Source organism: Geotrypetes seraphini, chromosome 2, assembly GCF_902459505.1.
Source record: "Geotrypetes seraphini chromosome 2, aGeoSer1.1, whole genome shotgun sequence".
NCBI classification, from domain to species: domain Eukaryota; kingdom Metazoa; phylum Chordata; class Amphibia; order Gymnophiona; family Dermophiidae; genus Geotrypetes; species Geotrypetes seraphini.
Window position 1 is genome coordinate 365,852,379 of NC_047085.1, and position 13,820 is coordinate 365,866,198.

The window sequence follows — 13,820 nt, forward strand, 5'->3', positions numbered from 1 at the left end:
GGAGGAAAGAAAGAAAAAAATGAAGAACTGGAGGGGAGGGTAAGGGAGTGAGAGAAGAAAGAGAGAAATAATAAAGGGGAGAGATGAAGAAAGAGAGAAATAATAGATGAGAGTGGAGATGAGGGAAGTAAGAAAGAGAAAAATAATGGATGAGAATGGAGATGACGGAAGTAAGAAAGAGAAATAATGGACCTAGGGAAAGAGGGATGGGAGGAAGAGATATTGGACCTGGGGTAGAAGGGCTAAAGAGATGCTGGACAATGAGGAAGGGAGGAGAGAGGAAGAAATTCTGGACTATAGGTGTGGGGCTGGAGAGAAGGAAGAAAGAAAAATGATGGCCCTGAGGGTAGAGGGGAGGGAGGAAGAGATGCTGGAAACTGGGAAAAAGGGAAGAGAGATAAAATGTTGGATCACAGGGGCAAGGAGGTAGAGATGGTATAGGAAGATTCCGGGGATTAGAGGGAAGAAATGGGTAGATGTCAGGGTACAAGGAAGGGAGGGGGTAGGAAGCAGATACTGGTCTACAAGTGTGATGGAGAGAGAGAAAGGGAGGGGTGAAACTGGGAATGGGTGAATCATAGGAGAACCCATAAGGATTGTCAAGGAGATGAGTGAGAGGAGGTTAGTAAGTAGAAATGATAAAAATGTAACGTGGAGTAGAGGAAAGATAGAAGGGATTAGGAGGCTTGGAAAGAAATGAGATGGAAACTGAGAATTAGGGGGTGAGAGGAGATGGGAAGTTGATAGGAAGTTGAAAAATAAAAAGAGGGAGATGGAGAACTTCAGGGTAAAAATATGGGCAAAATTGAGTTGATAGGAAGGCAGAAAATAGAGGAGAAAAGAGCTGCAAGGGAAAGATCAATATACCAGAGATAGATGTAATGAAGGACTGGAACAAAATCAAGATAGAAGGAGAGAAGAGAAATGACAAATTGACAGTGCCTCTGGAAAGAGAGTTAGCAGAAGACAGGAAAGCAGAAAACAAAAATTAGGATCAACATAATGGAAAAATTAAATGTCCAACAACAAAGGTAGAAAACAACAGTTTTATTTTGAATTTAGTAACTACATTTGGTTAGGAAATATGTATTTAGGATGTCTTTGTATTATGTTCAGTATAAGAGGAAATGGATTTATGTTTTATTTCTTTCATGTTCTGATACATTTTTGACCTGATGGGGTTCATGTTTACATTTGATTTGAATTTTTATACCGTGTCAGACCAAAGATATGCAGTGTGTCACATTTGAGGCATAAATTATGTTCAAATTTGGCTGTATTTGCTTTAAAGTGTTATTTGATTTGGCTCCAGGGCACCTATCCTCCCAATTCAAATTGTACAAGTCTAATAGGAATACTCAAAAAAATTGCATGTTTATGTATCCAACTTGAAAAGCTTGTCAATACAAGAGATTTTTTTTAGAAAAGACATTAGCATTTCAGGCAGGAAAAATGAATTCCTGGTTAAGTACTTTTATTCCTCAAGCACAGTCCTACTATTCCTTTAGGAAGTTGTTAAAAACTTACTTGTTTGATAAATTTGTAACTCAATTACTGCTGTTTTTCCCTGATATATGTATGTTCACTGATTGTGCAGTCTTCTTTGATGTAAACCGTCTAGAACACAGGTGTCAAAGTCGGTCCTCGAGGGCCGGAATCCAGTCGTGTTTTCAGGATTTCCTCAATGAATATGCATGAGATCTATGTGCATGCACTGCTTTCAATGCATATTCATTGGGGAAATCCTGAAAACCCGACTGGATTACGGCCCTCGAGGAGGGACTTTGACACCCCTGGTCTAGAACTTTATGGCAGGGTGGTATGCAAGAATAATCTTATTATTATTATTTATCTCTCCTATTATTTATCTCTCCTTTCCTGTAAGTACAATATACATATTAGATCTTTAGGTCTGTACCCATATGCTTTATGATGAGGGCTATCTTTGTTTTATATGCTTTGAAGGTGCGATCTCCAGAACTGCATATAGTACTCCAAATGAAGTCTTAGAGATTTATAGAGCTACTATCACCATCTTTTTTTTTTCCTGCTGGCTTTTCCTTCCCTAAGAGTGAAGGAGTAGTTTAATGTTTAAAACAGTGGTCTGGGGACTGGAATACCCTGGTTCAAATCTCTCAGAGCAGCAAATTGTGACCTTGGGACAGGCATATAACCCTTCATGTCTTGAGTCCAATGCTGGGCAGGTACTGGCAGCAATGCCAGCCTGGGTCATGCCTTCCTATTTTGGGCAATAACAGGTAGTGTTTCAAATGTCATGTTTTTTTGCTTCTCCCCTACCAGAGACCGCTGCACTCACCTCTCATCTGGTGGCAACATTAAGAACTGTATGTCACATATATATTAGATTTCCAGTGTTGCCACATTTTCGAGAGAAAAAAAATAGTTGCCATTACTTATGAATCAACCCTCGTATATATTTTTAAAAGATAATTTAACTTATGCTTCATGTTTTCCTTATTCTTTGCTTCCCATCTAGTTACGACCATGGCTCTACGTACAACGTGTTTGTGGGAAAGGGGAAGTTGATTGCTGGGATGGATAAAGCCCTGATCGGGATGTGTGTGAACGAAAGGCGATTGGTGACCATACCACCCAGCTTAGCCTATGGCAGTGAAGGAGTCTGTGAGTACTGATTCTATCTCCAGCTCTGTTTTTGAGATAGCCTGTCATGAGAAAAGAAAGGAGTATTTAGAACAGGGGTCTCAAAGTCCCTCCTCGAGGGCCGGAATCCAGTCGGGTTTTCAGGATTTCCCCAATGAATATGCATGAGATCTATGTGCATGCGCTGCTTTCAACACATATTCATTGGGGAAACCCTGAAAACCCGACTGGATTGCGGCCCTCAAGGAGGGACTTTGAGATCCCTGATTTAGAACTACCAGTCCTGTCATGTCTCTTTGGGTGCCTCATAAAGCTGCAGGTTTAATGTAGCGATGGAAGCCTAGAGTATGACAAACAGATAGAGGGCAAGGCCCAGGCTGTCCAATTTTTTGCTGCCCACTGCAAATTCATAGGCCTTAGTTAGTCTCCAGTTTTACTTCAATCACAGAACTCATTTGGACTAGGGTTATCAGACGTCTGGATTTCCTCGGACATGCCCCCCTCGTTCCAGGGCTCCGTTTATTTCTTGACTAGCTGTAGATAGCACTCTTGTCTTCCTCAGATCTGAACAGAGGGTCCGATGCTCGAAACTTACCAGACTTGTGTAATTTTGTTTAGTCTGATTTTAGCCAGTTATGCATGTACTTTATTGTGCAACTAATGCACAAAGGGTTTTGCCTCTGCTTTTACCATCCATGGAAGCGGCAACAGAAGATGCAATGCAAATGTATTTAAAACCAGCTTGTTTGAATTAAAATGAGCATTCTGTGTAATGCACAGATGTTTTTGAGCCATGCACAGAAAGGAGCACCTACCCGTAATGGTCAAAATTTTCTGGCAGGTCTGAAGGTGTCGTTGCTCGAGGGTGACTTCTTGATGGAGCAGTCGCTAGCATTTAAAAAAAATCTGCATATGTGTGGGAAATGTCATGTGTGTTTACTGTGTCTGTTCCGCATGCAACAGTAGCGTAAAAAAAAGTGGAACAATAAACCAGTGAACCATACGGCATGATTTTACAATAGATGCCCATGACACATGCCTTGGACGCAGTTGTTGCCATTCTGCTTTTTGTAGGCATGCGCAGAAGAGAGATGTTTATTGTGAGACTGTTCTGCTTATGTGCTAGGCGCTTTCCCTACTGAATAGCATATAGACTTTTCACGCATCTCATTTGCTTGAATTTCCTTTGAATATTGATCGCTGTTCTCTGTTTGGTAAGTTCAGCTGGGCTATAACATACTTGGATGTTAATGGTGACTTTTGACCATCGGCCCCAGAGAGAGCAAAACATGGCAAAAACTAGCAAACATAAGTGAATGATAGAAGAGTTCAGTAATAGGCTGAGGGGGAACAGTGGCTATGGGGGGTAGGGGGTAGGATGTTGATGGGTGGGGCAATAGAATTTTATAGCTCGTAATGCATCAGAATGTAAGAGAGATCTGGGTTTTTATGTTGGCTTAAAAGTATATCATGGGATAATTTTATAAAGCATTTTCAGTGTATAAAAATATTTTACATGCAGAGAATGCTTATTATAAAATTGTGTGAGAGTATTCAGGCACAAATACTAACAAAACACATGTACTTTTACATGATTGGTGCATAGGTATTCCCAGAGGCATAGTGTGGGCAGAGCTGCAGCGTAAGCACACATTTACAGTTTTTTTTCCAGAGTAGATATAAATTTGTGTGCTATTAAGAATAGTACTGAGAAGGGAGAGTGAGGAGGCTCTTCTGCCTGGGAGAGAGGAGAGACCCAGTGGCTTTGCAGCTTTTTTCATCTTGTCAGCTGTTCCTGACTTCCCCGTGCTGATTTCAGGGGGCGGGGCTACATCGGAGTTAAAAACCTGCCACTTCCTGCAGCGTGCTCGCAGGACGTGGCCGCAGGACGTGGCCAAAGGGACCCTAAGGAGCCCCTTTGGAGTCCTGGTGGAGTTCCGTTGCAGTAGAGAAAACGGTTTGAGAAATTTGCCTATTTTTTGTTCCTGTTATGAGTATGGGGAAGCGTAAGGTAAAGCTTAACTTATTACCAACTAGTACTCCAACTCTCCCAGGCCCTATTGAGAGACACTTAGTTTTGGCTTCTAAGCCTACTCCTTCCTCTCCTATCACAGGAAATGTATCGGGTGCTTCATTAAGTTCTGGGGAAAGAATTTCTCTGGGTCCACCTGTTTCCTCTTTTTCTCCAGAGGAGACTTGTCCTAATAGTAGTCTTCCTTTAGGAGAAAACACAGCTTCAGACCTATTGGTACAACAACCACAGCTAAAATCCCCATTAGAGTGTATTAAAATCCAACCAGTTGAGTTTCCTATTGGGAACTCGTCTAATGAGGAAATTCCTCAGAATATAACTTTAAAAGATATGTGGACAGTGGTTAAAAGGTCTGAAGCTTTACTACAGGGTCCAGGCCAAAAGCTTTGTGTTTTTTCAGAATAAGTGGTGTCTAAATTGGAAAAAAACGGATGAAAAAATTATTCAGTTGAAAGAAGCAGTTAAAAATTAGAATCTCAGATGGGTACTCTACAACATATTAGCACTTCTGCAATCAAAGACAGCCTTTGGTTGCATAGACAGTGTGCGATTATGGAAAATCATATCTGAGAATATTGAATTTCCCAAAATGTTCATTGCTCTCTCCTGAGATACTACTTAGAAAATATTTTAAAGAGGTTCTACAATTGGGCAATGCTGAAACTATTATGTCGAATAGATATTTCTATCTCTCAATGAGGGGATCGTACATCCGATGAATCTAACCAGAGGAAAGATCCATTGAAAAATTTGACATTATTTCTTGAAACAAGTTACGATGGTATTTCAGATTGTGTTGCCCTCTTGGTTACCTTTGCCTCAGAGAATTGTAAAAGTAGGGGGTTGAAAAATGATTTCTTGAAAACAGATTTCCTCTTTTGTGGGCAGAAACTGCAAATGTTTCCAGACGTTTGTAGAGCTACCCAGTTTAGGTGGAAACAATTTCTTCAATACAAATCTCGTGTATTATCATTGGGAGCCAATTTTTTCTTAAAATTTCCTGCTAAATGTATGATTACTTATTTAAATATGTCATATGCCTTTTTTGAACCTGATCAGTTGGAAAGATTCCTGATAGGTAGGGAAACTTAAAATAGAGATATACAGGCTTTTTTTTCTTGTCCTTGTTGGTTATGTATGTTTAAGAATGACCTATTTCTCTTCCTTGATGTGGACTCGTATTGCTTTAGAATACTGTATATATTATAATTGTTATATTTAAATAAAAAAAGAATAGTACTGAGAATCAGTTTGATGAAATCTCATAGACTTCTATGTTGTCTTGTCAAAAAAGCACCGATTGTTTAATTTTGCATAGCATTCTTTTAAGTATCTGGATCATAAGGTCATTGATAAAGTGCTCTTGTCCTAAAAATTGGGCCTTCACTGAGGTATCACGATGATTTGCTTGTAGGGGAATCCCAGTAAGCTTTTGTCACTGGTCTGTGAACTGATTTATTGATCTATAGTTGGACTTACGATAGTATAACAATGAATGTCAGGCTGATGGGGGAGACGGGGAGAAGGAGGAGATAGTTTTGGGCACCTGGTAAATCCCTAATTATGGATGTGTAAGTTATTTTTGCCCTGCTGCTGTTTCCTTTTGCATTCCAAAACATAAATATAAATAATAAAGGCATTGTTTATTATGTATTTTAGGTTTGACATGTAAAACAATGTAGGCAACCAGACTTGATGAGTGGGTTAATCAAATAAACTAGATTCTTGATACTTAGGGCCTCTTCTACTAAACGTGCTAGTGGTTTTAGTGCCAGGAGCTGCGCTGCTCCTGTTGCTCATAAGAACTCTATGAGTGTTGGGAGCAGCGCGGGCCATTCAGCACGGCTCCCCGCGCTAAAACCGCTAGCGCTGTTTAGTAGAAGAGGGGGTTAATGTTGTTAGACCAGAATTCATTCACAAAGAAATAAGATCAAGTGGCACAAAGTAGATCATAATGACACCCCTGTGGGGGAGCGCTTTTCAGAACCAGAGTATTGTATCAAAGATCTTATGGTCTGAATACTCAAGAAACTTTAAAACAAATCTACCGTTTCCCCGAAAATAAGATCTACCCCGAAAATAAGCCTTAGCATGATTTTTGGGTAGGTCTTAATATAAGCCCTACCCCAAAAATAAGCCCTAGTTATATTGACCCAGGAAGCCTAACCCGAATGTCCCTGGATTTGCCAGCAGCAATGCTTCCCCTGCCGTGCATCCAAACCCCCGCTGACCCTCCCATCTTCCATTTCTCCCTCCCATCCAAATACTGCCGACCCTCCCACTGCAGAGACCGACATATCTCCCTCCTAACAGCAGCGTCGGCAGCACTCTAAACAGGCTCCTTCGTGGTCTTCTCCCGCCGGTGATTCCCTCTGTCGCATCACTGATGATGTCATCAGCAATGCCATAGGCCACTATTGAGATGACTTGGGGAAATCCATTGCTTATTCCTAGGATAAGCAGCATAAAATCTGTTTTATTACTTGGAATCTAGCTAGGTGCTTGGGCCACTGTTGGAAACACGATGCTGGGCTTGATGGACCTTCAGTCTGTCCCAGTATGACAATTCTTATGTTCTTTTGGACTTGAATTGGCCTCCATGAAGACAGGATACTAGGTTGGATGGACAATTGGTCTAACCTAGTAAAGCTATTCTTATGTTCTTTTGGACTTGAATTGGCCTCCATGAAGACAGGATACTAGGTTGGATGGACAATTGGTCTAACCTAGTAAAGCTATTCTTATGTTCTTATAAAACTCTACTATGCACCTGTCACTTTGTGATCACTCATCCATCTCTCCTCCCCTTTACACCCTCAGACTATCATGGGAATGCTGAGGAAAGGAGTGTTAGCTTTGAAAAATGTATTAAATGAGTCTAATTAAATGTTTCACCTATAGATATATAACTAAGTAATTGATTTATTGATCCCCACTTTCTAGTGCTGCTTCTGGGTAAAGCTTGAGACATACAAAAGGCCCCTCTTTTCTTCTGACTTCCTCCCACTTACAATGCTATAAAGACCCCTTGCTCTCTGCAGCTAAGGATCATCTTTGATGATCCTATACTACCTTGAATTTTGTCACTCCTTTTTATTTGCATCTACTAGCTTTCTGTGAAGAAATATTTTCTAATATTACTTCTCACTCTATTCTGCCAAATCTCAGAACATGAGCTTTTGTTCTATAATTTCTTTCCCCTTGACAAATTGTTGTTTCTGGTGCATTGCCTTTTAGTTTTTGAGGTGTTTGAATGTCCCATAATCTCCTCCTTTACATTGTCTAGTCAATATTCAACCAGCAAAGATCAGTGGCTGTATGCCCGCCACTGGCTATATTTCCAGATATTTAATTCTGGGCCATGTCCAGGCACTGACATTGTATGTTGATTGCTAAAACTTAAGCGGTTAAGTGCGGTATTCAACCCTTAACCCTGATAAGATGGAGCACATAAGATAGGACTGTTTTTTAGGCAGCCCAATTTATGTGCTTATCTTATGGGGTTAAGGGCTTAACCGCATAAGTGCCAGCTGCCCCTGGAATGCAAGTTAGCCGTTTTTTGCTCAGATGCTAGCCATGCACCTTCAAGGCCCTGCTCCTCGCTTTCAAAACCTTCCATGAAACGATTCCGTACTACATGAAAACTAAACTACAAATCTACTTCCCAAAACGACCACTGAGGTCCCAAGGAGAAAAACGACTGACCATACCTTCTGGCCGCTCCCTCAAAACTGAAACTGCCCGCAAACGCTCCTACTCACATTTCATACCCAAACTTTGGCACACAATCCCTCCATCTGTCAGATCACTAGATGGACTCTGGAACTTCAGGAAGGCCGTGAAAACCTTCCTCTTTACTAACCCAGCGCCTTAAAGTCATTCACCCTGAAATGCCACCTAGTCAACTCACTTATGTCACTTAATTTCACCAGATGCTACTTAGTACATATGTTTTATTGTCATGTCTATATTGTAATTTATGTAAACTGTCATCTCTGCTCTGTCTGGATTATTATGGATGTACTTTGTAACCCGTTCTGGGCTTTTTTGGGATGACGGGCTAAAAATCGAATAAATAAATAAATAAATATTCAGCCACAGAGGGATTTAAGCAGATAAGTACCGCTGAATATGTGTAATTGGCCACGGACAAGTGATTTAAATAGCCTGGAGCCTCTTTGCACCATTTAAATTGCTTTGAAAATCATGCAGGGTACTTATATAGGTATGAGTCTCATTTCCTTGGTCTTTCATTGCAGAGACTGCCCAGGTTTGGAATCCATTCTCTGGACTGCATTTATGGTCTCTCTCCAGGGACAGACTTTCCAGTATCAGAGGAGGCAATTACTTAGGGGCAATTACTCCACCATGACTCCATATTAGGCTTGTTGGCTGACCCTTTTTGAGAGGAGACTCTTCTGTACTTGCCACAGTGTGATCTTGTTCAGGGATGTCCCTCAACTAGAGGAGTACAGGTGGCTGTCTTAGTGCCTGGAGGAGAAGGGAGCTGGAGGGGACACAGTACTCCCATTGAGCTCTCAGCAATGATCTGTTCAGAGGCATTAGCTTCCAGAGGGCATAATAGGGCAGAGTACAGTACTGGGGTTCAAGAAAGGATTGGACAATTTCCTGCTGGAAAAGGGGACAGAGGGGTATAGATAGAGGATTACTGCACAGGTCCTGGACCTGTTGGGCCGCCGCGTGAGCGGACTGCTGGGCACGATGGACCTCAGGTCTGACCCAGCAGAGGCATTGCTTATGTTCTTATGTTATGTTATGTTCTTATTGATATACTAAAAAGACATGGCAAGGACAGCAGAGGCCTATAAGTCATCTTTTTGTTTTCTGAGTGTTCATACACCAAAGAAAGGCATACATAGAACAAAAATATATGTGGTTATGTGTAAAAAAAAATTATTGAATATATAAAATCCCACTGTTCCTCCATGGCTGGACAAAGTGGTCTCAGCAAGAACCAGAAATATCACACTAGCCCGGTTTGGTTTATAAGAGGGAGTATGTAAAAGCATTCCTTTCAAGGCAATGATGCTATCTTACCTTCTATATGTCACATAAGGAAAACTTGTATTGAAAAATCTTGCACTGTAACTATGGCAAATTGTAACCTGTAAACTGTATATTTTGTATATTAGTATTTGTCAAGTTAGGATAAAAACTTGTACTGAAATTATGGCAAATCCAGTGCAAATCGTAACCTAACTGTATACTATGGGCTCCTTTTACAAAGGTGTGTTAGGGCCTTAATGTGCAGAATAGCGCACGCGCTAGCCGCTACTGCCTCCTCTTGAGCAGGCAGTAGTTTTTCGGGTAGCGCGCACTAAAAACGCTAGCGCACCTTTGTAAAAGGAGCCCTATGTATGTTTAACCTGTAATCCATTCTGAGCTCTTTGGCGACAACGGGATAGAAAACTGAATAAATAAAATATTTTGATTTTACATAGTATAAGAAGTTAGACCTAGATTCACTAAACTTACCGATCTGGATTGCTGTTGGGCGATTCTTGGCCGAGTTTTGTTGAGCGACCAATTCACTACAGATTCTAAATGCAAATGATCTGATTGGACACACACCCTATAGCGATCTCACTGATTGCTGTAAGAGCGATCAAAATGCATGCGCAGAGTATCCTTGTTTATTGATACAGTTTACGCATGCGCTAGCTCTTCGCCCTTACTACGTAGTTAGTGGGTGGGGTTTATTCCCGCACGTCATTGGCAGCAAAGCACAAGCGAGCTCAAAAGAAAGGGGGGAGGGGTGGCTGCAGTTTACTTTTGCTGGCCCTACGAGTTGGACATTTTAAAAAAAGGAATGATTTGTGACCGACGCAGTGAATTATTTTGTGCGGCCAGATTATCGAACAGAACACGCTTTAAACCCGCGGGTTAAAACCACAGACTCGCAATGCGCTTTTTACAGAACATGAACATATAAAAAGGAATTCTTACGCATATGTAAAGATATTTTACAGTTTTATTTTTAATTTTGATGGTTGTTTTATATGGGGTTGTAACCTTGATACTAATATTTCAGGGCGGAAGAGGGCTGGAGAGTCAGCAAGGATAGTAAGCGACTGGTCCTCAGCAGCCGCTTCTTGTCGGATTGGCAAACCCAATCGGTGTTTCTTCTTCTGCTTAGTGAATCGATGGCTTCCTACTTTTGCATTCCATTTCCCCTCATTTGCATAGGTGGATCACAGTGATCAGGAAGCTGTTTAGTGAATCGGGTCTGGGAACAATCGCAAAACCAGTAAAACTGGTTTTGTGATTGTCGGGACAGGGATCGATAAGTTTAGTGAATCTATCCCTTAGTCTCTCAGCAGGCACCAGCAGCAGCTTTTCTTGGTTGAGGGGAGGAAGGTTGGAACAGGAGAAAAATGAGGAGTTATTCCTATTCCAGCTTATTTATTTATTTCAATTTTCTATACTGTTCTCCCAGGGGAGCTCACAATGGTTTACACCGAGAGGGTCGTGGACACTTGGAATGCGCTACCGGAGGAAGTGATCAGGCAGAGTACGGTACAGGGATTCAAACAGAGACTGGATGGATTCCTGAGGGATAAAGGGATCGTGGGATACTGAGAAAGCTAACCAGAAAATAAATGTAGAAACCCAACCAGGTCGTGCAGGTGCAAGACCGGAGGGCTAGGACTTTGATAGGAAGATAGGACTCAATTAGGAAACCAAGGAGGCATGGGGGCCCCTTCTGGTGATTTAGACAGGTCGTGAACTGTTTGGGCCGCCGCGGGAGCGGACTGCTGGGCAGGATGGACCTATGGTCTGACCCGGCGGAGGCACTGCTTATGTTCTTATGTTCTTACATGAATTTATTCAGGTACTCAAGCATTTTTTCCTATCTATCTTAGTGGGCTCACAATCTATCTAATGTACCTGGGGGAATTAAGTGACTTGCTCAGGGTCACAAGGATAAGTGTGGGTTTGAACCCACAACCGGAGGGTGCTGAGGCTGTAGCTATAACCACTGCGCCACACTCTCCCCCTTAATTAGTACAGCACACACAAGTGTTGTAGGTTGAGATCCTTAGCTCATGCCAGGGTACAACAGGAGCTCCTTCCAATGGGGGGGTTCTTCAAGAGCAGGACAGGATTGTCATTCTTATCTCTTTGTTTTTTGCCTTGCTCTTGAAGCTGGTGTCATCCCTCCTGATGCAGTGCTTCACTTTGATGTGCTGCTCATGGACATCTGGAATCCAGAAGACACGCTCAAGGTTGAGACTTATCACACCCCTAGCAACTGCTCTCGCACAGTGCAGGTTTCCGATTTTGTGCGGTACCACTACAATGGGACGTTGCTGGATGGGACGCTGTTTGACTCAAGGTATTTTCTTTTTAATATAAGCCTCTGGTATTATTTTATGGTGAACTTGAGAAACACTATAACACATTCTTTTTTAGTATATACTGTATATTGCATGTTTTTAAATGACTAATTCAGCTAATCACTTTGATCGGAAATGAATTTTTGCAGAAATTGACAGCTCGGGGAGGGAGGGGTGGAATTTAATAATTGTTGATGCAGTTGTTTCAGATGTTTCTGTGGCTGTTGATTGATGTGTCTATGAAAAATGTTAGTATAGTACAGTGGTTTCAAACCCGTGGCCCAGGGGGCCACATGTGGCCCGCCAGGTACTATTATAAGGCCCTCAGTATGTTTATTATAATCACAAATGTAAAATAAAACAGTTTCTTGATCATATGTCTCTTTAGCTATAAATTACAATATTATTATTAAGACTTAGCCAAAAGGAAAGATTTATAAACTACACTTACCCCTCCATAATCGCGGTTTGCAGTCTGTGGTTTCGGTTATTCACGGTTTTTCGATTAAAGGCCCCACCCCCAAATTTACATCACAGGAAATCGCTGCTCCCGGCGTTGCAAAATCGCTGCTCCCGGCTTTGCATAGAGAAAAGCTATCCTCCCAGCTGCACTTTCTTCACTGGAACAGGTCAGGTTATTCGCGGTTTTGTGTCGTTTTTTTTTTTGTGTGTGTGGGTTTTTTGTTTTTTTTTTAATAGAAAAATCGCAAATAACATGCAAAAAGTTATTTGCAGTTTTTCTCTATTCACTGCCTTGCCATTCTCCTATCACTGCGAATGCGGAGGGGGAAGTGAATAAAGAGTTTGACCTCATGCAAAATTGTCATTTCGTTAAGACATTAACTATTTTTTCTGAGACCCTCCAAGTACTTACAAATCCAAAATGTGGCCCTGCAAAGGATTTGTGTTTGAGATCACTGGTCTAGTACAAATTAAAATAAAGAAATACAGTTGGACTCAGTAGTGATAGAAAGGCATGTGTTAACTCTGATATGTGAACGTAATCCAGTTTCCAATGGCAGGTGTCTACATTGAGAGAAAAGTGGTTACAACTTAGCACTAATTGGCTTATTTTTGGGTATTCTCAGCTGAGATTCTACAAGTAGAGAGAATGAATTACCTAATCTACCATAGGGTTGGGTCCCTTCAGAGCAGGAATGAGGTGACCAGGACAGTGTAGGAAAGGTGGCTATGCTGTAGCTAATGGAAGACTTTAGATAGATCCCACTACTGTCAGTATGGCACATTACTTAAGTGATTTCTGTTCCGCCATAACCTTGCAGTTCAAGGCAGATTAGATAAGGAGTTATCTGGACATTTCCTGTGGTATTATGGAGCGGAGTGGGTTGCTATTGGTGATTGAGATGATTCTTGCTGTGTTAGTTTGTATTTAAGGATTTCTTGAATAGCAGGGTTCATCATTAACTGGGAAACATGATGACACACAAGGCCAAAAGGCCCATCCACAGCATCCTCTATCTCCTCAAGAGATCCCACGTGCCTGTCCCATGCTTTCTTGAACTCAGATACAATCTTTGTCTCCACCACCTCTTCCGGGAGACTGTCCCACGCATCTTCCAGCCTTTCTGTAAAAAAAGTATTTCCTTTGATTACTCCTGAACCTATCACCTCTTAACTTCATCCTATGCCCTCTCATCCCAGAGCTTCCTTTCAAATGAAAGAGACTCGACTAATGTGCATTTATACTGCATAGATATCTAAACATTTCTATCATATCTCCCCTCTTCTGCCTTTCCTCCAAAGTATACATATTGAGATCTTTAAGTCTGTCCTCATATGTCTTATTA

The 13,820-nt window shown here is 41.4% G+C and overlaps 1 protein-coding gene across 1 annotated transcript in view; it reads left to right on the forward strand.

Moving 5' to 3' along the window:
• Positions 1–13,820, forward strand: part of FKBP9 (FKBP prolyl isomerase 9) — an 83,187-nt gene that overhangs the window by 20,969 nt on the left and 48,398 nt on the right. Inside the window, exons 2-3 of the mRNA XM_033930590.1 lie at positions 2,498–2,643; positions 11,822–12,011. Coding sequence (XP_033786481.1) covers positions 2,498–2,643; positions 11,822–12,011 — 336 coding nt within the window. The remainder of the gene's footprint in view (positions 1–2,497; positions 2,644–11,821; positions 12,012–13,820) is intronic.